Source organism: Xiphophorus hellerii, chromosome 14 (genome assembly GCF_003331165.1).
Source record: "Xiphophorus hellerii strain 12219 chromosome 14, Xiphophorus_hellerii-4.1, whole genome shotgun sequence".
NCBI classification, from domain to species: Eukaryota; Metazoa; Chordata; class Actinopteri; order Cyprinodontiformes; family Poeciliidae; genus Xiphophorus; species Xiphophorus hellerii.
In genome coordinates this window covers 821,926-846,742 of record NC_045685.1, presented here as the reverse complement: position 1 = coordinate 846,742, position 24,817 = coordinate 821,926, and the positions used below count along the sequence as shown (strand labels likewise).

General features: G+C 38.7%; 1 protein-coding gene across 10 annotated transcripts in view; it reads right to left on the bottom strand.

The window, feature by feature from the left end:
- Positions 1–1,902: 1,902 nt before the first annotated feature.
- ablim2 (actin binding LIM protein family, member 2) overlaps positions 1,903–24,817 on the bottom strand; it is a 133,337-nt gene continuing 110,422 nt past the window's right edge. For 9 of the 10 annotated variants that reach the window (XM_032583209.1, XM_032583208.1, XM_032583210.1 and 6 more), the window contains 9 exons: positions 18,397–18,504; positions 11,979–12,032; positions 10,225–10,262; positions 9,967–10,075; positions 9,812–9,870; positions 9,074–9,134; positions 5,283–5,290; positions 5,098–5,178; positions 1,903–4,042 (listed from right to left, as the gene is read on the bottom strand). In XM_032583209.1, coding sequence (XP_032439100.1) covers positions 3,929–4,042; positions 5,098–5,178; positions 5,283–5,290; positions 9,074–9,134; positions 9,812–9,870; positions 9,967–10,075; positions 10,225–10,262; positions 11,979–12,032; positions 18,397–18,504 — 632 coding nt within the window. In that variant the 3' untranslated portion in view covers positions 1,903–3,928. The remainder of the gene's footprint in view (positions 4,043–5,097; positions 5,179–5,282; positions 5,291–9,073; positions 9,135–9,811; positions 9,871–9,966; positions 10,076–10,224; positions 10,263–11,978; positions 12,033–18,396; positions 18,505–24,817) is intronic. The other variant, XM_032583213.1, reaches the window with a different exon arrangement.

Here is a 24,817-nt window from a genome sequence, read left to right as displayed (position 1 = left end):
AAGATGTTTAGTTAAATTACGAGAAAAAATATCAACAATAAAGAAGAAATGACACTGCCACATAGATCTGCAGTAGCCATGTCTTCTGTAAATGAACTAGGAAATAAACTATAACATGTTACAAAAACAGTGTTTAAAAGGAGTTTGCTATTGTTTCTGTGGATATCTAATTGAAATATCATACAATATGAGGAAGATGTGAAAAACAACATAACCAGTCGATCTGTTTAAACATTTTATTTTTAATCCCATGGCTCTTAAACATTTATGTCGGCTTTCAGGGATTAATCTTTGCTTTGAGATCTGTTTATGGCATCTTGAGATCTATTTCGATCTTCCTTTGACGAGTTTCAACCTCTGAAGCAACACATAAGTCAGGACAAGTTCTGCGTAATTTATCTGTTTTGGTGATTTTGTAGATTAATGTATATAAAAAGGGCAATATACCATGTTAGACCAATAAAAGTCTTTCTAATTAGTTATTCTCGAGATCTTAATGGGTGTCTTACGGAATCGGATCGTATTTTTACAAAAATTTGTAGTTCTTTAAGCTTATCACATTGTTTATTTCCTGGTTCAGTAAAGGGGTCCTAAAAAGCCACGCCCACAGAAACATCTGTCTTACCCTGCTGCCACCACCAGTTAATCCATAACACTGGTTTTACGGGCCAAGAGATACTCCGGCGTCAGTAGTTGCTTCCCCGATGCTTCCGACTCTGCACTCCGTCCAAGCTACCAGCTAGGTTTCCCGAGCCCGAACCTGTGCGGTCCACCGGTGCTCCGGGTCCTCCTGCCGTCCGACTTTCAAGATCATCTTCGTGGGATCCACCGCAACCTCTTTGTGGGTCCGTGCGGCCTCCTTTCCGACCTTCGCTGCCTCTTCGTGCCACGATAAGTCCGCCTCCTAAGTCGCATTATTATCAACTAATAAGCAATTTCCCCTTAGGGATCAAAGTATATTCTACTCTATTTTTTAGTCACATTGATTACTGTAACAGTGTCTTCACAGGTCTGCCAAAAAAAAAAAAAAATCAAACCTCCAGCTGCAACTGATCCAAAACGCTGCTGTGGAGGCCTCTCTAAAACCAGGAAAACCAGGAAGTTTTTAGCATCACACCACTTCTACAGTCCTTACATTGGCTTCCTGTAGCTTAGAGAATAGACTTTAAAATACTGTTTATAAATCACTTAATGGTTTAGCAAATTACATTAAAGATCTGCTGTTGTTGCTTCACCTGCAAAACAGCTGAAACACCGAGTTCCTTGAAATCTATACTAAAAGCCCACCTGTTTAGAGTTGTTTTTGAAACAAAATCAATCAATATTCTGATCTGTAACAATGGAACTTGTTACAGATCGTAACAAGTTCCATTGTTACGATCTGTTTCAATTATTGTAATGCTTCAATTATTGACTGTGTGTTCTATGACTTTGTATTTCTGTATTTGTAAAGCACTTTGAACTGTCTTGTTGCTGAAATGTGCTACACAAAAAAAACTTGGATGCGGCCAAAAAGACCAACTCACACTAAATTTGAATTAAGCAAATTAATTTCAAAGTGTCAATTGCACAATTATATGGTCAGTGGAAACGTGGTTACTAACAGTGTCTTCAGTCAGATGCTTCTTCAGAATTGCTGTAACACTGATTGCTACAGGAGATCCTTCTTGCCCACAGACATCAGAATCTACAACAACTCTTTGAAGAAACTTGGATCATATGAGTTTAAGCAATGTTTATTTCCCTTTGGGATTATTGAAGAACTTCTGAATTTGAACTGAACTCTGGTTCTTACAGCTGTGTGACATACAAAAGTCTGGTCTGGTGTGGTGTGGCGTGATTGTGGATACCACTCGCATTCACATTCACCAAGCACAAGCACTGAAAAAAACAGTAACACTGTCTGGTTAAAGCACTTTAATAGCAGATGGATATTAGAAATTCAGTGTTAAGATAATGACAGGAGTTAGTATGACCTACAGGAGAAACATTTGATCATACATTAAGATGAAACTCAAAATGTGATATGTCTCTCGTCATCAAATTTATCACGTGATGCTTATGCATTTGACACTACACCATAATCATTTAAAAATAATATAACTTCCATAAAGTCGCATTTAAATAAATACCTTACAGAAGCAAACGTAAACAGTGAATTCAGGCATTTCATATGACTATAAAATATTCAAACACTGATGATGTTTTCATACATTTCTAATACGAGGTCAGTAGAGAAACCCCATTTTCCCATCCTCATGCATGCTTAAAGATACACCAAGGCTTGTATACAGACAGATAAATCTGGTATATGTCCAGTTTACTTAAACACACATTCTGTATATGATCTGATGGTGACCTTAGTTGATAGCCAATTAAAATTAAGCAAGCTGATGGCATTCATTTAAAATGTAGAAGTTTGACTCTATGTAGGAATTCATGTCAAACCAGCTGAGGACACAATACAACATCAGAGTGTTGGATTTTACATCAATCCAATTTAAATTTACTTCAACTCCACCTCAATACAAGTTTAAAGATCCTTCCAAAAATAGCTTATTAAAATATTCCTGGTCATGTGACCATTTCCTGACTCATGTGGTTGCTATCCACTTCCTGCCTGTTGTTAATTGAAGGGTTAGAAAGAGAAGAAACTTGGAAATGTTTAGAGAATGCATCAGAACCAATCAAGCTCTCAGACTAGAAGAAGATGAGGTAAAATGAAAAATAGAATCACATGATGCAGAAGTACAACATCACCGCAGACAGTTCTTAACTCCTTCTCTGTCTTCTAAGCCTAAAGGTAATGGCAATGGCGTAAACCAAATCCAACTTGTTTGTCAATGTATCTGTATTTCCATTACAAAACTATGTAAAATTATGCAAGCATTTTCTCATAGTCACAGAGCAAAGCTGTGTGGCTTCATGTAAAAACTATGTTTTTGTGCAAAACTCTGTCGATATTACACTAATGTTGAAAAAACTCAATTTCACAATCGCATTGTTTCCATTAAATAAGAAACACAATTAAATCACACGTGAATATGTTTGCTCACTCAATAAGTCACTAAAAACATGCTTTGCCATAATACTCCAACTAACTACTTCCTGTTGTCTTCTTCATAGTTTGGGCCAGCAGCAACATCATGTTCATGATCATGTGACTTGTGTGTTGTGAAAAAAGTGTTTCCATTGCAGTTTTGCAGAATAAACCAATTTCAATATGGCCAAAAGAACCACCTCATCCTGGTGCCAAAACTTTTTATCGAGTTTTTTCGAAATTAGTGTGTTTTGATTAAGCAAGTTTATTTTCAAAATGTCAAATTGTGTGATTATGTGGTCAATGGAGACGCAGCTAATGAGTTAGGAGGCAGAGGACAAAGAGACAGAAAAGGGCATTGCAGCAAAAACATATTGAAGTAGGAGACGATGAACAGAGAGAGGACAAACGACAGGCAGAAAAACAAGACAGCTTATGTTTGAAAATGTAAGTTTTGGTGCATATAAAACAACCAGAACCACATACAGTAAAGCCTGGGGGAAGGCCCACAACTAGAATGAGAAAGAGCAGTTCTTCATTTTTTAAAAATGTGAATTTATGGATGCACCAGGAGAAAACCGGGGAGGATACAGAACTTCACAGGAAGCAAGGAGAAAAACACAAACCATGCAAACACATCTTCTCTTCCTCTTCTGTGGGATTTTCAATCAAACATTCGCACAGAACTGCATACAAAAAGCTACACATTCTATTACTGCCCCAATTATGTGAAAACATTCCCACACAGGGCGCCTCTATGTAGCTGCACAGGCAGAATACATGGAGATTTACAAGCGGAGAGTCTGAGGAGGTGCATACTGATATTTCAGGCGTTATCTTTTGCTTCCTTAAAGATTGCAGTTGTTGCAGCGATTATTTAATGATGGTCTAAAACAGACGGGCCTTCTTCTTCATGTCGTTCTTCTTCCACAGGGCCATCCGGTCAAACTGTTCCAGTGTCATTCCAAAAACCTGCTGAAACTCGTCTGGAGATAAATGCCTCTGGAAATGGAGGACAGGTTGGAGAGATTTTTACTTGATGGTAAACACAACCGACTTAACACAATGTTTGAAAGCTATATTACTCAAAAGAAAAACACTGCTTCCTATTAAATTCCTTGTTTTCATTAGAGCTAACTGCTCAGCTCCCAGAGTTAATAGTAAGGTACTGGAAGAACTCACCAAGTCCACCATTTTTTTTTTTACATAAGATGGTATCATTTATTCAGCATAATTCAACTGAAAAACCAACAAATTGGTTCAAAAGAAAGAAAGATAAAAGCTAAAAGCATGGTGTGCCCACCATTAAACTAAGCATCAAATCATCTCACATCTTGACTTGGTAATATTTACAAAAGTTTTCCACATCTCAGATTACATAAAAATCTATTGTTCACAGCTAATCCGCTAATAGCGGAGATAATTTTTTATTTAGTTCATTAGTGTTTTTACTGACTTTAAAAACTTTTAACGCACCTTGCTTCCCCTAAATATGTTTATCCAGATAAATTCTAAAGGGCTAATTTACTTTTATAAACTATGGTGGCCCTGAAGTACAAAACCCTAATTAACTAAGAACAATAAAATTAAGAAAACACAACGACTTCAATTAAGCACAACTACAAAATAAGAAAATTGGCTTATTTTGTAGTTGGCGTTTTGCACAGTTGAATGGTTGCCATGGAGATTAAACGATTTCTCAAATATGCATGAAAGAATCAAGGAAACACTCCAGGTATGTTTTTGATGAAGGAATCACATAACACAATGTAAAGCTAAAAAAACGAAATCTATTTTACATAATTCTGCACCTTTAATGTAACTGATCATACTGAAGCTCATTTTGTTTTCATTCATCTAAGTTGTATCTTAACATAGACTAAATCTTCAAAGGACTGTCTTAGGTCATTTCAAACAGCTGACCGGTCTTTTCTACTGCAATTTGAAATCCTGAATAATTTCACAGCCATGTTTTAACATTTTATCCAGCTTAACAAGCCGTAGAAAGAAGGAGGGGGTTGGAACTACAGAGAAGGGAGGAAAAGATTAGGGCTCACCTCCAGTCTGGTGCGATCTACATCTCTGGGAAGCTTCACTTTCACTTTATGTGTCACTGCTAGTATTTCATAGGGGTAGATCTGGCATAGAAAAAGGATTGAGATTTGTTGGTGAGTAGTATTAGTAATCAACTAATTTAATTATAATTAAGGGTATAATTTAATAAAGCAAGAATATCTCTTACCTTGTAATCTAAACAGGAGAGAAGAGAGAGAAACATATATTAAAGTAGATCCGGTGAACTGACTTTTATTTTGTTGTGCAAAAAAATGACAGATTATGATGCTAGAGACTTGAGAACTCTCTCCTTGGCAGATACACTAAAGACTGTATGCATATACACATGAAAACAGGACATCACCTCTCCATGATCTCATCTTAGGTCACCAGAGTAGAGAGCAGTGATGGCATAGTTACTTTGAAAAAGTAACTTTAACTGGATAACTGATTACTCCTTGGAAAAGTAACTTAGTTAGATTACTAATGACTTGATTTGGAAAGTAACTAAGTTACATTTAAAGTAACTTTTTTAGTTACTTTCAGCAGCTGCTAACAACAACGCTGTGAAAATTACATTGATCTTTGCCAATACTTAATTGTAAGCTATTTTCTAACAACGTATCTCCACTTATAAGGTTGAACTGAAGGGGAGATTGTTTAATTGTTACAACAGTACAAATTTTTTTTTGTAATTTGTGTGTGTTCCACTATTCTCCACTAAACTCTAAATAGGATTTTAGAGTTCCACCCCTCCCTGCCCCAGCTTCCAGGTTCTGCGTTACGGCCCTGTGTTTGCTGTCACAGTGTAGCGCACAGCTCTCCTCCTGCCGCTCCACAACTCAGATGGCTCCCGGACAGATTAGTGACATTTATCTTAATATTAATGATTATACTGTAATGGCATTTAGTTGTGCAACTTTACGTACTCGTTCATTCGTGTCTGTTTTCACATTTATTGCGTTGTTCATAATAATCTCGATGTTTGCAGTTTGTTGTAGCGCAACGCGAAGCTTGATGTCATTCACAGCAAATATATTAACTTGACATTAACAAAAACACAGCGGGACGGATCATCTGGGAAGTGATAGACAAAGAGAGCCTGACTAAAAGTAACTGGAGGTCAGACAAATTCTGGGGTTTATGTCTGTTTATTTCCAAGCCCAAATAAGCAACTTCACGTTCAAAAACAGCCCAAAAGGGCAACCCACAACTCATTAAATTTACAAGCGACTTTAGAAAAAAACAAGCCTAAAGCTGCTTATAAAAATCGGACTTGGCGTCCGAAACTCAAAATAGTTTGTGTTTTTCCAACAACAAAATCTCCCTCTTCCCTCCATTGTTTACATTTCTGTCGCTGCTGATACTGTCGCATAGAAACGGCGATCACTCCCCAAGACGCACAGAGGAAATAAAATTAAATTACAAAAGAAAATAGTAACGCAAAGTGGTTTCGATAAGTAACTGTAGTCTGACTACTGGATTTGAAATAGCCACACTTTAGATTACTCGTTACTGAAAACAGTGGTCTGACGTCAGTAACGTCGGACCACGTTACCAGTGATGTCAGTAACGCGTTACTGGCATCACTGGTAGAGAGGGTCTCTATGCTAATGGAATCAGAGATTCATAATTATTGGAAAGCAGATATGGTTGTTTGTATGTTAATCTGTGAAACCTGATGTAGCTGATGGTATAGCAGAGTCTCGCAGGCAAAATATCATGTCCCTTGAACTTTTCAACATTTTGTCCTGATATAGAAACAAACCTTTGTGTATTTTATTGGGATTTCTGTGACAGACCAACAACACATAGTGCAGAATTGTCAGGTGGAAAAAGAAAGCGACAGTTGTCTGGAAAAATGTGAAAATTGTTTATTTGTAATGAGTCAATACTTTTCAGAATTTCTTTTGACTGAAGGTCTTTTAGGGGTTGTCTCTGCTTTGAACAAACCCCAGCAATTTTACAATGTGTTCCTCACAATTCATATCAGAATAGTCTTATCATAAGATTGGTTAGTTACAGTGTCATAAAACAGCAGGACATAGGTCCTTGATCCTCAAGGCTAAGTGATACTTTCCCAATCCAGCATTTATCAGGTTTGAAGCTGTTCTCATTAGCATCAAACACAACCTCCTTTTATTACAAAAAGGTAAATGGTAAGGCCATCCGTGTTGAGCTCTGCAGAATCCTTGGAGCATAACAATCAAATCTTCACAACTATAGATGACAACCTGCTGTTACAAGATCTGCTGATCAGAACCTAGAAAAGGCAGCCAGGATCAAATGTTAGCTAGAGCAGACTCGACAGACTCCCTTGACTCTGTATTTTTGTCCTCACCTTTCAAGGTTTTTATAGGTTTCTTATTTTTTCTCACCCAGACTCTTGTTAAAGTATTTTTTCAACAACACCTACCAACTGACTTTTGTCCATCCTTTGCAAAACAGCTCAAGCTCAGACTGTTTATAGTTTTCTCATCTTGCCTAAGTTGCATTTAGGACTATGACATGGATATGCATTGATATAAACCATTCTATGGTACTTTTGGCTGCTTACTTAAGAGGAAATGTGTTCAGAAGATGCGCAGTGTTACGTTTTCTGCCACACATTGCGATTTTTATGTGGACAGACTTAAACATGTGTATTTTATTGCAATTAAAATCAATTTCAAAAAGTTTCAGGTCCATAGGCCTATTCTGCAGACAGTCCAAATACGCTTTGTTTAGGTAGGTGACTAATGAGTTACAACAATGTAGTGTCACACAAACAAATGCATGGATAGCTTAACAAAATTTTGTTATATAAAAATATGAGCAAACCAGAGTCTATGGAAAAAGCAGAGTCAAAATTTACCCCAATGTTCCTGAACTAACCAAGACTTGGCGTATGAGGCCAGAGAACCTAAAGTTTACATTACTAGAGATGCATGCTTTTCTAGAGCACAGATTTTTTATTTTAATTTCTTTAAAAGTACTCAAAATGTGCTGAGGATGAAGCATGTAAACTAGGAATAACAAGGGCTCCAAAACAGAACCTTGAGGTATACCAAAATAAAGATGACTAAGAATTTGAGCAGCCACTCAGAAAGATATGTAGAATCCACTGTAAATCAGTGGTAGGTTTGCAATTATGTCATTTTCTTTCCAGAATGGTGCCTAAAGTTTGACATCATGTGTTGAAGTTTTGGATATTGACTGCTAAGTGGGTGAAGACCGTTTATGCAGCAGTTCCATTGCCTCTCCTCACATTCTCCACCTGTGATGCAGTGCAGCAAGTGACATATATTCTTTACCCAGTATGCATCGCTGTAGAACAGTAAACAGTGTGTCCTATGTGCTTTCAGACCAAAGCTCTACTGTGGTCAACTAAGCAAAATCTGCAACAGAGTTAGTGATACTCAACAGCTATAAAGCTGAAGTCATGAATAAAATGCCTGTTCCAAACAATCACTTCCTGGAGCACAAACTGTACAGGTAGGTGTGGAATAACACATTTGACCCTGCTGAGGGTCATATACAATGTTGATATCCATTTTGGTGGATATCAACATGGTTGAATTTAGCGCTTTAATATTAGCTCTAGCTTCCACTAAATAGGTACCATGTTGGTGTAGCGCTTTAGCATAACTAATGTTTAGGATGAGTGCTTAATGATTAGTGCAACTACATTTTTAGTTGGCAGTGCTCACCATTGATAGTGTGTGTATGACCACCTGATATTTTTTTCCCCAAAGGCCAGTTATAACAGTGCAAATAAGGTAGCTTGTTTCACAGTGGAGTAGCTGACTACTCTGGCTGTTGTTGTTCATTGTGTCCATCAGAAAAACAGCATTAGGGATGAAACTGTGTCTGTGGTGCTCTGTAAGACCGACCTGCAGGCAGAAATCTAAACAGTTTGTATTAAAGTAAGTGGAGCAGATTTATGCTCCAGAAGACAGGAACTGAAGCTAAGATTCTCAAGTTGATATTTAGTCTCACCTCTCATGCCTCCCCAGCTGTGGGAGTCAGGGTCCACGTCGTCCTCCACCATATCAGCAGCCTGTAGGAATATACACATTCAACACAAACTCCCGTCATTAACTTAGGTCTTTTCCACCAAAGAGCTTCCAGTTCTTAACCACAAATGGTCTTAACTGATTCCATAAAAGAATCTGTTTGCTTTTCCATGGCCTGAGAGCCAAGTTGGAGCCACCTCACAATAAATCTTGATCTGTCACTTGAATACCAATAAAATACATTGGAGTTTGTGGCTGTGATGTAAGTATAGGTTAGAGCCTTCTAACTCTGGCAATGTGCCATAACTACAAGAAAATAACTACAAATCTTGTAGTTATGCCACTTCCAGTAGTATAAATGAAGATTGCAGCCACAAGAATCCCTTCATAGAGCTCCAAGTTAAAAAAAATTATTTGAGTTTTCCTTTGACTAGAAACTGAGCAAAGGTAAAATCCACACTACAGGATAATACGTAGCCAATATATTTATTTGCATTTCTGCCAACAGATGCAAGTTTGAACCATTGTGGAAACAATAATTTCTACTCAGCCTTATTCTATTTATGAGTCAGTGTGGTACATGAATATTAGATTATTTAAATCTTTCAGGGATTTTATTTCAGCAACACAAACAAAACCCGTTGTGCCAACAGTTTAAACTGATTTTATCCATCAACTGGGTATTTATAATAAGCTGTTTAATCAAAAACTGGTTGCTCACCTTATAGATGCCATTCCTTCCATAGCCGGGTAATGATGCAGATTTATTGTAGGGGAAATCTACAGAGGTGTCAAGATTTTTGTTTTTTTATTTTCTCATTTTTTCGCACTTTTGAATGATTCAACATCAAGCTGGAGTTCTAAATAGTTTCTCACTTGGCTGAGATGTGTCCATGGGGAGACTGCATGTGGATTTACAGGGATTCAGGTCTTCTGGAGCTATCTCACCGTCAGTCTCACTTTTCAAGATTATCCAACTTGTTCTCTACAGAAGGAAATCAAAGGATGGAGAAAACAGAAAAAGGACAGAATGGTTGACAGGAGTGATGGAGGATGGCAAGATAGTTAGATAATTAGTTTATGGAGGTTGAGAACAGATATGGAAATTCAAAATAAGTGTCCAGACAGACCCACCTTGCTATCATCACCCTCCTGCCAGGATGTTCTAGAAGCTGTAAAACAGTCAAATGTTACAGCATGTCACAATCAGTGTGCTGGATCACCTTACTCTGAGTTAACCTGTCCTCCAGGGTGAGTCCAAGTCAAACCTGGAGCATAACATCTACAGCTGCAGTTTTAGAGGGAGCTTTCCTACATGTACAGTCTAAAACAGTGTCAATCACCTAGTATGTATTATAGACTAACACTGGATTTGAAAAACCGCAAAGAAAACTAGTGGTGTTTACGTAGGCATACATCAAAGCAGGGCAACTACAAACCTAGTTACTTGGGAACTTTGATTGTATTCCTATTATGATGATGAGTAATGCTTCAACCACATTACATGTATGCAATAGATAGTTGTCTTTGATCTGTCTTTTATTACATGGCCACTGGCCCATATGCCAGAGAATCATTCCTTACAATATCTAATGGTATGATGTCACCCAACCTGTTTTTAAGTGATAAACTCTCTCTATTGGTCCACCAATTCTTTAGCAAAAAATATAGGATAATGGGCCATTTTACAAACTGTTTTCAAAAAACAGGGAAGTTTTCTAGAAATCAAGAAAGCTATGGAAAATGGAAAACAAATTCAGCCCATTTACTCATTTGTTAAATAAAAAAGTGAACAGGTTAACAGTCTTAGGAAGATTATTAATTGTTTTTATCTTGTAACCAGGTTGTTATGTATTGCAAATTTTTTGCTCAGGTCCCTCTTGAAAATGAGATCTAGATCTCAACGGGGTTTACCTGATTAAATAAAGGAATATATAAATATGGATACATTTAAGAAAACTTCACAAGTGTTCTGAAAATTACATATGTATGCTTATGGTACAAAAAAACCTGAAGACACAGTGAACATGAGTGAGACAACACAACACCAATGTCAACATCCAAAGTTATTCTGAGTGTACACACACTGCTACAGCATCACCACTAACCCAACAGATGAGCTGGTGAGATGAATGCCAACATGCATGACTGAGGTGAAAAACGGAGCCTCCTGCTAAATCAGATGCAGTCCACAGCTTTGCTTCACCACTGTATCTCTACATACTGAAGTTAATGAAGATAAGATTTACTTCCTGAGTCTTAAATATATCTTTTCATATGCTCCTTCTCAGAAGGTATATATAATTGTTGAAATTGTTTTTTAGCAATTTATAAAATAACTTTAGTTGAGCAGATGCTTCCAAAAAAATAGCTTTTTATGGAGGCAGAATGGGAGCATTTTAATCCGAATACCATATACTCACACCTTGAAACCTTACTACAAGACTTAAATCAAATGGGGCACCGAATTAATTATTGTGCAAAAATATCCACACATCTTGAATGTTTACTCACATTTTGTGTCATTCTTCCTACAAACTCCACAGTATTATGTTAGGATTTTATGTGAGACATTTTAAGCAATATTTTTTCACCTGGGACTAGTGGAGGTTGGCTTGACTTCAGATTGACTAAATTGTTAGAAGCAAATGCAGTAGGTATTGTCATTATTCTTTGGTTTAACTTTATTTTAATCAACAGTTTACATTTTCCTATTTCTTTGAATACAATGCGTGTAGAACAGCGCAGGTAGATCCATAAACTACCAAAATTGCAGGCCGAAGAAACCAGAGGAACAGAACTGGGGGGAAAACAAGATGGCTGACATGCAACACATCATGCAGAGACCAGACCAGAGAATTAAGTGTTAAAGGCAAAGTTGACTGTACCATGCTGTTTGTAGATGGGGGGTTTTCTATAGATATTATCTTTGACTGTAGCCTCTGAAGATGGATACAGAGCAGAGAAAATGGAAGAAGCCAACATGGGTGGGAGAAAGAAAGAAGGAAAAAGAGAGAATGGAGAAAAAGAAGCATGAGTTAGCATTATATTGAAGAATGAACATACTGGGGATGGTATAGCTTGCTTCAGCACAGCACATTTTGTAATTTCAATTGTAGCACACCAAGAGCATTGGGTTTTTAATAGTTTACATGCAACAAAATAAAGATATAAATATTCATTGCTCTGTATTATGAATGAATATAAATATGGTTATTTGAAGCAGGACACTTCAAGGACATTTCAGTTTTTAGAAAAATCCACGTTCATGTTGAGAGTGATGTATTAACTGCAACACTGGATGAAGTGTCTCTGGAGCAAAATAAGACAATGATCTCCCTTATGGGCGATTTATTCCCTGTAGTAGAAAATTATTATAAGGTAATACCTGCTAGTTATATTGTTATATGTTTATTCTAAATTCTTGTATATTCCCACAGGATAAATCTATTTGGGTTACATGTACAACCCAAATGTAGTTGTTTTCTACAGCTGCATGAGAACCAGACTGTCTCGCCCCTTGTTTTGGATCCCTTATCCTTGGAATAAAACTCATGTGTGGTCCCTGTATTGCAGAGCTTTTCACGCCAGTCACTGTAAAAGGGTATTGGAGCCTCAAGAAGACACCCATCCTGGTGTCCAGCAGTCAACAGAACAGACCAAGGGAGGACGACTCGCAACTTTTTGAATGAGGATAAATTACGTTACTGCTGCTGGTGTCAAGTGCAAGTAACCTCTGACACCCCAGATTTCCTGAGTCACTGAAATATCTTTATTAAAATTGGTGTTAAGTGCTAGTAACCTCTAATACCCTAAAGACTGACATTCAGGAAAGGAAAAGATAAGAAACAAAGCAATATAAAAGAGACAAAACAACAACAAACACTCGTTCTCATACATCAAAAGGCTCCCCAACCAAAGAACTATTGTTGGTCTATTAGAACTATTGAGTGGTCGAAGTGGGGAGTGAAGATTAAATTAAATATTAAAAGAGTTCCAGGGAGGGGCGTGCTGTGGTGGCGCAGGGGGTTAGCACGCCCCACGTTTGGAGGCCTGTGACAGCTGTCCCGACTGTCACACGCAGACACTATCGTTTCCTCTGGACCTGTTCATGAAAATCATACAGATGAGCTCCAGCTGATCGGTGTCCATATATGGGTGTCAAACTTCCTCAGCGGGCCATTCCATTTGTTCACCAGGGGAGGGGGAAATTTGGTCTTTAGTTTAATTTGACCATTTATTTAATGTTTCTTCTTTTGGAAAGTTAGTTAAATTCTGATATTTATTTCATTTATAGATTTAGTAATATTCTGACCAATATTTGTTAGGTTTTTGTGTGTTTATTTACCCCCTAGTGTGTGTTAATGGTCTGATCAGCCACTATTTAAGTTCCCCTCATGTCTTGTTTGTTAGGTCAGTTTGTGCTTGAGTTTGTTCTGTTACCACCTGAGTTGTACTTTGTTATGTTGACCTCAGTTTGGGCCCAATTTATCATTTTTGGATTTTTTTAGTTAATAAATTAAGATTATATTTTGAATTTTCTCCAACGTCTCTCTGGCTGGTTTATGCAAAACCTTCACAAGGCCTTAGTCCTCGACGCGGACGTCGCGGGTTCGACTCCTGGTCCTGACGACCTTTACCGCATGTCTTCCTCCTCTCCTCACCCTCCTTCCTTCACCCTCCTTCGAGCCACTAGCGCCGCAAAAACTCTTCGGAGAAAAAAAAAAAGAGTTCCAGGGACAAGAGAAAATGAAGAAAGAAAAAAAGAGGAAATGGGATTTCATCGTGACAGCGATAGTGCGTTCATCTTGTTCCCATTACAGTGTTGCCTATTTTTAATGTTGTGTTTGTTTGTGTCACTCACATGGTGGGGTTCATTTTTCTCTGATAAGGTGGAGAATTCTTCTTTACAGGAACTGTGGGATATTAAATGGCTGTCTACCATGGACTTGCAACTTAAACACTCCACTCCTTACATCTTGAATTTGTGGTGCCGCTATGCTAAGTATATTGCTCAGGACAGGTCAAATTGCTATGTTTGCTCACACATGCCTTTAGCTGGCCACTCATCAATGGTGATTCCACAACCTTATCCAAACAGCTCTGACTTGTTCCCAGACATTTTGATTTCTTCCTTTCACGGTTTGCACCCTGTCGACACACACACACACACACAGGAGTTGCTCCTCCGCTTCCAACTCTTAAGGGTTCCAGAGGCTTCACAAAGCTCCTTCAGGTCACCAACACATCCTTTGAGGAGCACTTCATTGGCCCTGTTCACATTCCACCTAAGGTAAAATTTGACTGTTAATCTAACTCAAAGGTTAGACTGATGGGTCACAAGCCTACATTTTTGGGCAAAATACCTCGTTCATATTTTAAATCTGTGCTTGATCCCAGCACTCCGTATGCTAATAATGCTTCTCTTAATTATTCTCAAGTTCTTCCAGGAACTACCTGTTCCCCTTATTACCAGGTGCTGGATGTTCTTGGCACTTTGCCTCAAAGTGATATGTTCTGGCTCTGTGGATATTCCCTATACCTGGCTCTCCGTGTAAATTGGTCCGGTAGGTGTGCTCCAGCTCTAGCAAAACACTCTTATGTTGTTAGCTCTGTAGAAATTCATGAACATCGCCGACAAATCCACAGATCACTCACAGACCCACATGACCCATGCTGTCACTATTGCACATAAAATCCACAAAAGTAAGATGGGTTACAGTAAAACAACACATTTTATTGTATTGTTTTATTGTGTGGTAGAAATACAATAAAAAATTGCTGACCATGAAAAATACATGTTCCTACCACGTTTCTAACAATTGTTTCTACCAGCGTCTGAAACAATTTCCATACAAAAACAATAAGGACAGTTGCTATGAAAGCAATAAAATGATAATCGCATTCTGTGTTTTTTCACTTAGCTTGCTTTCAATGTGGGACAGTTTTCTTTTTCCACTTTTGCAAGAGCAACAATGTTTTCATCTATAGGAACAACATACTGAATCAAGGAACATAGTGTTTAAAATCAGCTCTTATACAAATGTATTACTGTTTCATTGTAAGAGATGATGTCAGCTGTTGAATCACTTTGATGTATAAGACAATTTCTTTTAAGCTAGCAAAACAGTATGGAATCAGAACTAGAAATGTATAATTTACAATCCAAGTGAGAATCTTTTAAGAAGTAAATCGAGAACGTTGTGCTGTGGTGGCACAGCGGTAAAGCACAACCCATATATGGAGGACTTGGTCCTCAACGCGGCCATCACAGGTTTGATTCCCGGCCTGATGACCTTTGCTGCATGTCTTCCTGCTCTCTCATTACCCACTTTTTTGTCGATTCACTATCAAATAAAGGCCACTAGAGCCAATAAAACATTTTTAAAAGAGAAGTAATTCAAGAACTAATACCTGTGTAGCAGTATTGCATATCTGTTCCACTTTAGTAGGGTAGGAAGACACAATGCCAAATAACCCTCTAGCATTGGGCTACTACACGTTTGACAGTATTGACCGTTTGCAAATATGTCACTTAATCATTCAAGGTGCTATGATGGACATCGGAAGTGAGGGACTGGAGTATTGAACAAACCGACTGACATTGTTTTCCCAACTTGTTTTTGCCAATTTAATCATGGCTTGTACTTGTCCGAGTCAAGCCTAATTAAAAGTTGTACAATAAAATGACAAGATTGGTTTGCAACCTTGTCTGTTTGTGTAGCCGACAGTGAAGCACCCCATGGCAATTTTTAAAGTGAAATCAACTAAGTCAAAGTATGTTGCTACTAGATGTCCATTTCTTGACAGATTTAAAGGAGCACATTGGTTGTTTTGATGTCCGTTATGGTGGAGTGGTCACAAGATAAGCCAGCCTACCACAGGATTTGTATACAAGTCAAAACATGCTGCAACTCGAATACACAATGTAAACTGCACCATTGCTACATAACTCACAATACACTATGAAGTCTGTAATAATATATGTCCTCTCACTCCAGGATGCCAAATGCTTGAAATTGAAAGTGAAACTGACAGCTTGTTCTACTTTGTAGCATAACATTAAATTTCACATTCTTGAAAACAATATACATGTGCATCAAAATCGACACTCATTTCAAAGACAGGACTTCATGTATCACGAAATCAACTTAATTTCTCACACCTGTGCCAAAATCACAAGTATTTTTTAATATGACAGCAGCAGATTTATTTAAAACTAGTGTTTTGAGTTAGCTGATCTTCATCAATCAACTCTTTTCATCTATTCTTGTACAACCCCTGGCAAAAAGTATGGAATCACCAGTCTTGGATGAGCACTCATTCAGACATTTCATGCTGTAAAACAAACTCAGATCAAAAACATGATACAATATTAAGGTCGTTCCAAAGTGCAACGTGTTGGCCGTCAGGAACACTCAAAGAAATGAAGAGAAAATATTGTGGAAGTCAGTGAATGATACGTTTATTGACCAAGCACAGGGAAATAAATATGGAATCACTCAATTCTGAGGAAAAAAGTGTGGAATCACTCAAATTGGAGGTAGAAAAAAAAGGACACACCCAGTCTATTTCCTTTCCCTAAATGGACACCTGCCCCAGATTAGATGTGCCCGTTAGTGTGCAGTTCAAAACACCTGCAGTCATGACACCTTGGAGGGCTGCTGGACGAAGTGGAGTGGTGAGAACCATGGCTCCAACAAGAGAAATGTCCCTTGAAACAAAAGAGAGGATTGTGAAACTTCTTGAAGAAGGTAACCCTTCACGCATGGTTGCTAAAGATGTGGGCTGTTCACAGTCAGCTGTATCCAAGATATGGACCAAATACAAACAGCATGGAATGGTTGTTAAAGCCAAGCGTACTGGTAGACCAAGAAAGACATCAAAGCGTCAAGACAAACAACTTAAGGCCATTTGTCTTGAAAACCGAAAAAGTACAACTAAACAGATGAAGCATGAATGGGAGGAAGTTGGAGTCAATGTATGTGACCGAACCGTAAGAAATCGCCTAAAGGAGATGGGATTTCAATACAGGAAAGCTAAACGAAAACCAGCATTGACACCTAAACATAAAAGAACGAGACTCCAATGGGCTAAGGAGAGGCAATCATGGACTGTGGATGACTGGATGAAAGTTGTCTTCAGTGATGAGTCAAGAATCTGCATTGGACAAGGTGATGATGCTGGAACTTTTGTTTGGTGCCGTTCCAGTGAGATTTATGAAGAGGCCTGCCTGAAGAAAACAACCAAATTTCCACAGTCCTTGATGATATGGGGCTGCATGTCAGGCAAAGGCACTGGGGAGATGACTGTGGTTAAGTCTTCTATCAATGCACAAGTTTACATTGACATTTTGGACAGTTTTCTCATCCCTTCAATTGAACAGATGTTTGGTGATGATGAAATAATTTTCCAAGATGACAATGCATCGTGCCATCGGGCAAAAACAGTGAAGGCATTCCTTGAAGAAAGACACATTCAGTCGATGTCATGGCCTGCAAATAGTCCAGATCTCAACCCAATTGAAAACCTGTGGTGGAGATTGAAAAAAATGGTCCACAAGAAGGGTCCAACCAGCAAAGCTGATCTGGCAACTGCTATCAAAGAGAGTTGGCACCAAATTGATGCAGAATACTGTTTGTCACTCATCAAGTCCATGCCTCACAGACTGAAAGCTGTTATAAAAGCCAAAGGTGGTGCAACTAAATACTAGTGATGTATTTTGAATGGTCTTTTGTTTATGCGTTTTTCATGATTCCATACTTTTTTCCTCAGAATTGAGTGATTCCATATTTATTTCCCTGTGTTTGGTCAATAAAAGTATCATTCACTGACTTCCACAATGTTTTCTCTTCATTTCTTTGAGTGTTCCTGACGGCCAACACGTTGCACTTTGGAACGACCTTAATATTGTATCATGTTTTTGATCTGAGTTTGTTTTACAGCATGAAATGTCTGAATGAGTGCTCATCCATGACTGGTGATTCCATACTTTTTGCCAGGGGTTGTATTGGGACTCTTGTCAGTTAATTCACCATCAAGGTTAGAGATACTATCACCTTCAACACAGATATGAATCGTAACACTGTTTTGCTCTTGGGTACTAGCATGTAAATCTAACCAATTTTCAATATTAAACCATTACTGATCAATCCGATCAGTAATGGTCATAATTACTAAATATGATGAAATTAGTTTTCATCAAATTGTTTAGTAATGAATCCAGAACTCACCTTATACGTCACCTCTTCGTCATTAGGAACTGTAAAGCAGTGGCCAAAAATGAACAGCGCAGCTGTTGCCTACCTGGTATGTGGAAATGCCGGGGAGCAGCCACATATGTCGAAGTAGATGAGGGAGATTTGCCATCAGAGTAGGTGGATAAGCTGGGAGTACTCCGACCACTTTCACTACCTCCAATGGATTATGGATGTTAGAGATAAAGGGAAAAGGGAAATGGAGGTTACAAAGGTTGTGGAGGAGGGGCAACAAATAAAGCTTTATGGAAAGCATATTTGCAAAAGTCAAATGAGAAAGTCTGGCTACAAACACTTGTGCTAGTGATTTGATAACCCAACCTATTATGTACAGTTTACTTAATCTCTGTGCTGAACAAGTGTGTTGTGAGGATTCTTGTAGAACTACTGTTTTATTGCAAAAAAAAAGAAGCCAAAAATAGAAAAGGAACACTTTAGTTAATGTTAATGGACACTATAAAGCAGCCTTTTCAATCTAGTACAGATCCAGTATGTTATCAAGGGGAGTACAAACGGTGGCTTGCATTTTGATCACCGTCCTTACAGAATCAAGTACATTGTCGTGTTGAAGAAACCAGATGAGATGATTCGTGCTTTATAACATGGTGCGTTATCCTGCTGGAAGTAGCCATCAGAAAATGAGTACAATGTGGTCATAAAGGGATGGACATGGTCAGCAACAATACTTAGGTAGGCTGTGGCATTGACACAATGCTCAATTGATACTAATGGGCCCAAAGTGTGCCAGGAAAATATCCGCCACACCACCAGCCTGAACTGTTGATACAAGGCAGGATGGATCCATGCTTTCATGATGTTGACGCCAAATTCTGACCCTACTAATGCAGGGTCAGAATGCAGAATGTGTTCTGCATTCTGCCCTACTATCCAAATGTTGGATAGTAGGGCAGAAATTGAGACTCATCTGACTATGTAACGTTTTCCCAATCTTCTATTGTCCAATTTTGGTGAGTCTGTGCGAATTGTAGTCTCAGTTTCCTGTTCTTAGCTGATAGGAGTGGCACCCAGTGTGGTCTTCTGCTGCTGTAGCCCATCCACCTCAAGGTTCAATGTATTGTGCATTCACAGATGCTCTTCTGTATATCTCGGTTGTAACGAGTGGCTATTTGAGTTATTGTTGCCATTCTATCAGCTCAAACCAGTCTGGCCATTCTCCTCTGACCTCTGGCATCAACAAGGCATTTGGCCCACAGAACTGCCACTTACTGGATATTTTCTCTATTTTGGGCCATTCTCTGTAAACCCGAGAGATGGTTGTGCGTGAAAATTCCAGTAGATCAGCAGTTTCTGAAATACTCAGACCAGCCCGTCTCGCACCAACAACCATGCCATGTTCAAAGTCACTTAAATCACTTTTCTTCTCCATTCTGATGCTCGATTTCAACTGCAGCAGATTGTCTTGGCCATGTCTACTTGCCTAAATGCATTGAGTTGCTGTCATTTGATTGGCTGATTCAACATTTGCGATAATGAGCAGTTGGACAGGAACCTCACCAGCCACTTTATTAGTGGCTGGTGAGGTTATGCTCTACATTAGAGGTGTCAAACTCCAGTCCTCAAGGGCCACTGTCCTGCAACTTTTAGATGTGCCTCTGTTGCACCACCTGAATAGAATAATTAGGTCATAAGGCTCTGGAGAACTGATCTACACAAGAAGGAGGTAATTAAGCCATTTCATTCCAGTGTTTTGTACCTGTGGCACATCTAAAAACTGCAGGACAGCGGCCCTTAAGGACTGGAGTTTGACACTTGTGCTCTATATCCAGAGGTATGTGAAAGAAACACAGAGAAAGTTGAAGCGTGTGACTGAGTATGAGAGAGTGTCAGCTGACTGTATGCAGTCTCCTCCACAGAGGAAAACAACTCATTGGCAGTAATCTGGATGCAAGTAGATGAGATATCCAACAGACACGTCAGTGTCATGTAAGTGATCTGATTTACACCATTACACACATGCTGAGAATTCCACACATGAAGTTCAGAAAGCTGCTAGTGTCAGCCTAGATGTAGAACAGATCTTCTAAGAAAATACTTAATGGTGAAGATATTAATCACCAAATAACCAGTGGGAACACATAGGGCACTGTGTTACATGTTATACTGAAGAATGAAGAAGGAACTGGATTAGCATTAAAAAGCATGGTTCAGTAATCCTAAAAGTGTTACATGACCCTACACCAGGGGTCGGCAACCAATGGCTCCGGAGCCACGTGTGGCTCTTTCATCCTTCTGTTGTGGCTCCCAGTGACTTCGGGAAATAGAATATTTTATTAAAATTAAATCATTAAAAAATTATGAATTAAAATCATTTTAAAATAAATTTCTAAATCTGAAGATTATGGTAAACTTGTAACATTAAAACAAAAGTTTTGAACATTTTTAGCACCCAAAATATATGTCATATCCGCCGATGTGCGACAGGCATTCCTGGCGAACCCCACATGTCTGGCAGACCGCGTTTTTTTAGCGCACTGATTTATTGACTTTTTGATCCTTGCCTGGAAGATACATCATGAATAAATCCAAGAAAAGGAAACATTCTGAAGATGGCAGAACATTTAATGCTACGTGGACAGATCATTTTGCTTTCACCGCTGATGAAACTGGTTCACCAGTCTGCTTAATATGTGGCGAAAGACTGGCAAACAACAAGAAGTCAAATGTTGAAAGACATTTCAAGAGTAAACACTCTGTCTTTGCTAAAAAATATCCCGAGGAAGAGGAGAGAAAAAAGGCCGTTTCGGAGCTGATGCGAAAGGCTGAAGCGTACGGAGCCCTCTAGGGCAGTGGTCCCCAACCACCGGACCAATTGGTACCGGGCCGCGCAAGAAATAATGAACTACTTCCGGATCTTTTATTATGAAAATCCTAAACCGGATTTTACCGGTTACGTCTTGCGCGTCAAAATTGGGCCAAGTTGCAGCAGAATGAGTAACAAAACAACATCGGAGTACAGTGAACCCTCGTTATTTCCCGGTTCATCTTTCACGGTCTCGCTGCTTCGCGGATTTGCATCGTGCATTGTGTTCTGCATTCTGATTGGCTAAACAGTCTCTCCGCTTCTTCTCTACCTGTGTGTCAACAATGTTGCAGTTTAATATGTACACGTACGTAAAACAGCTTGTCAAATTTAACATAATCGATGGTGGCATGTCGGTTTATAAGAATCTTTTTCCCAGAAGAAAAAAGAGCGACAACAACTACCGATAACTATGTTCTTCTCTCAAAAACACACCTGCACCGCGGGCTTTAGAATAAAAAAAAAAAAAACGCTACAGAGCGGAGTCAGTCTGCTCTTGGGGCTGTTTTTTTTTGTTTTTTCATAATAATTTTTTATTTTCTCCCTTTCTAATTCAATAACTCAGGTCACAGTGGGGCGGCGCTGATCTCCGCAATTCGGGCACTGGAATCCGCTTTCAGTTCATATTAAAATTATTATTTTACAGTACAGTAGTTATTTGTAAAAAAAAAAAAAGTTTATACAGTACTTTTTATTTGTTAAACAAATGTTTGGGCCTGTAAAGAGGTTTTGTTCTTTGCTTTCAATGTATTATGGAATATTTCATTGTATAATAATTGTAAAAAAATAAAGTTTACTATTTCGCGGATTTCGCCTATCGCGGGTTCTTTTTGGAACGTAACCGCCGCGAAAAACGAGGGGGTTAGCCCCGGACTCGATACTTACGACGCGCACCCCCCCAGCCCCACCCCGGTCCGCGGCAAAATTGCGAAGGGCTGACCGGTCCGCGCGACTAAAAAGGTTGGGGACCACTGCTCTAGGGGACATGGGGAGTTTTTTTTTCTTTTGCGTTACCTGGCAAAACTTTTGCGTTCCCTCGCAAAACTGTACTGGTCAGTTATGCAGCATAATTGAATACTGTAAGCCTTTCTTACGGTGGGCGCCGTATTTTCTGCTTTAATATAAGGTTATGTGAGGTTTTTCCATGAATGTTAGTATGTTTTTGTGAAATATCTGAAGTTTTATATCTTTCTTTAGGATAGAAAGGCACCACAACCTATGATATAAACAGAAACTTTCCGTAAGTAGGAAAGAAATAAAAATACATCCTAATTTGGACTATTTCTGAGTTATTATCGCGGGTAATAAATCATCTGACAGTTTTGATTGTGTCTCTGTTGTGTTCGTAGTCTGAATGGTTTAAAGAGCTGCTTTCAGTGCCGCTCCATCTTAGCCTTAACAGACATAAACATGCAGGGAAAAATAATCAATTTTCAATCAGTGTTTTGCACCAAACAGTTAATAATAATAAACAAGTTTTCACTGAGGCATGAAGGTGATGGCTGCTGTGTCTTACAAAAGTAACTACAACTCTTGAACTAAAAACTTTTAAGTTTATTCATAGCCATATGAATAAAATAAGTAATTATTGATATGACAGGAGCAGACGGCTTTGACACTTAGGTGTGTCGACGTGGGAGTGACGTCACCAGGTATGAATGGGAAGGATGCTGGCTTTGTGTGTATGAGGAAGCGGTGAGCGGGGCGGTCAGTCCTTGCAAAGTTTGGAGCATGATCATCAAAATGGAATAAATCGATAATTGTGACAGAACAAAGAAAAGGTTTGGAGTTGATTGATACACGGACAGATGAGATTCCCCGAGTTAACCCAGTGTGGCCCTTTACCATCATTTGTTTGTCGTGTTTTTAATAATAAAAACTTGTTAATAGTAAAAACTGTTTGGTGCAAAACACTGATTGAAAATCGATTTATTTTTTCCTGCATGTTTATGTCTGTTTAGGCTAAGATGGAGCGGCACTGAAAGCAGCTCTTTAAACCATTTTTATTTCTTTCCTACTTACGGAAGGTTTCTGTTTATATCGTAGGTTTGTGGTGCCTTTCTATCCTAAAGAAAGATATAAAACTTCAGATATTTCACAAAAAGATACTGTCAAGAAAACTGGCATAAGGGTATGAGATCTTTCCAGGCACACGCAGAAAAAGATGCATAATGGCTTGGAAGAAATAAAGTAATCTTGTGGTTTGATTAAAAGTTAATTAAGTTGAATAAGTTTGAATAATATGAGTATAAGTAATCACTCAATAACTTTCTGCAAAGAATCTCTGATTAATGATCTGTAATGATTTAACTATGTAATGATTATGGTAATGATTAACAATAAGAAAAAGATGTGATTTATTGTCAATGAATGTGAAGTTGTAATCATTTGAAATCAATTCAAACAGGTTTAACAACATGTTGAATGTGTTTAATGAGTTATAATAAATAATAGTGAGTTATAGAAAAAGAGAGGAATGCAGTACAGCCCTGAAACAGGAAATGTCGCAAGCAGTTCTGAACAGATGGCCAGGGCGCACAGGATGGGTGGTGCGGTGAGTTTGGCTGAGGCAACGGAAAATGGGGAAGTACGGGAACTTCCACTACGGTCAGCAAAAACAGGTTGGGAAATGTGGGGACTTTTTCATGATACACAGCAGATGTGAAGAAAGTCACGTAGACCAAACCTCCCCATACACACACATGGTGGAGAAATGGATAAAAACGGGCTGAAAAGAGGAACCAGCTGTTCCCAGTCCGGCGGCGCAGAAGAAGAGGCAACTAGCAGGAGCAGATTGAGCTACGGACCGCACTTCAGAACCACGGGGGAGCTCGGACTTCACACCGCTAAGAAAGGACTGGGTCCCATCGCCCCATCTCTGGTTCTTTATTCGACTGTTGGTCTCGTCTCAACCTAGCAATTTCAAACTCTGCAACAAGACTTGGAGGAAGGACAAAGGTCCCTCAGGGAGGAAGAACTGGGTCTTGCAAAAGGATTCGGACCCGTTCTGCTTTGTTTCCTTTCTAAGGAGGATTTTTCCACACAAGGCAAAGACCTCAACCAAGGATGCTAGAAATTCCTGTTGCCAAAAGATCCACCATCTTCTGGGTATGAGTTGAATCTGCTCATCGAAATTCCATTTCAGAACGTGTGACTTAAAAAGTTAGGGAAAGGAGACAGGGTAGTATGATTGTACATGTAAATTTTATTACACTGTTTTTGAATTATATACGATTGATTATTGATTTGTATGTCGCATATCCCTGCTTAAGCTTGCTTAATAAATTTATACTATAAAATTCTAATGAGGTTGGTGGACATTGGAATTAATAGAGTCATTTAATCTTTGTCCAGTTCTTTTAATTAAGGTAAAACTAATGTACATGATTCCAGAAAATAGGAGGCTTCATAATTTCCTTTGGTGAGATTAAATAATGACCCTGGGACTTACATCTAAGTCACTAAACATAATCTAGCCGGTTCCAAGTGCAAGTTATGATTTAGAAAGTGGGCTACCGTTAACAGAAGTGGTTATTGGAATTATGCAGCTGCGAGGGCTACTCAGCTGATTGTTTCTTAACTGTAAAGGGTCATAACTTCTGGATTGGAGGTAGTTAGAGCTAGACGTATCACTTTCGCCACCAGTTTA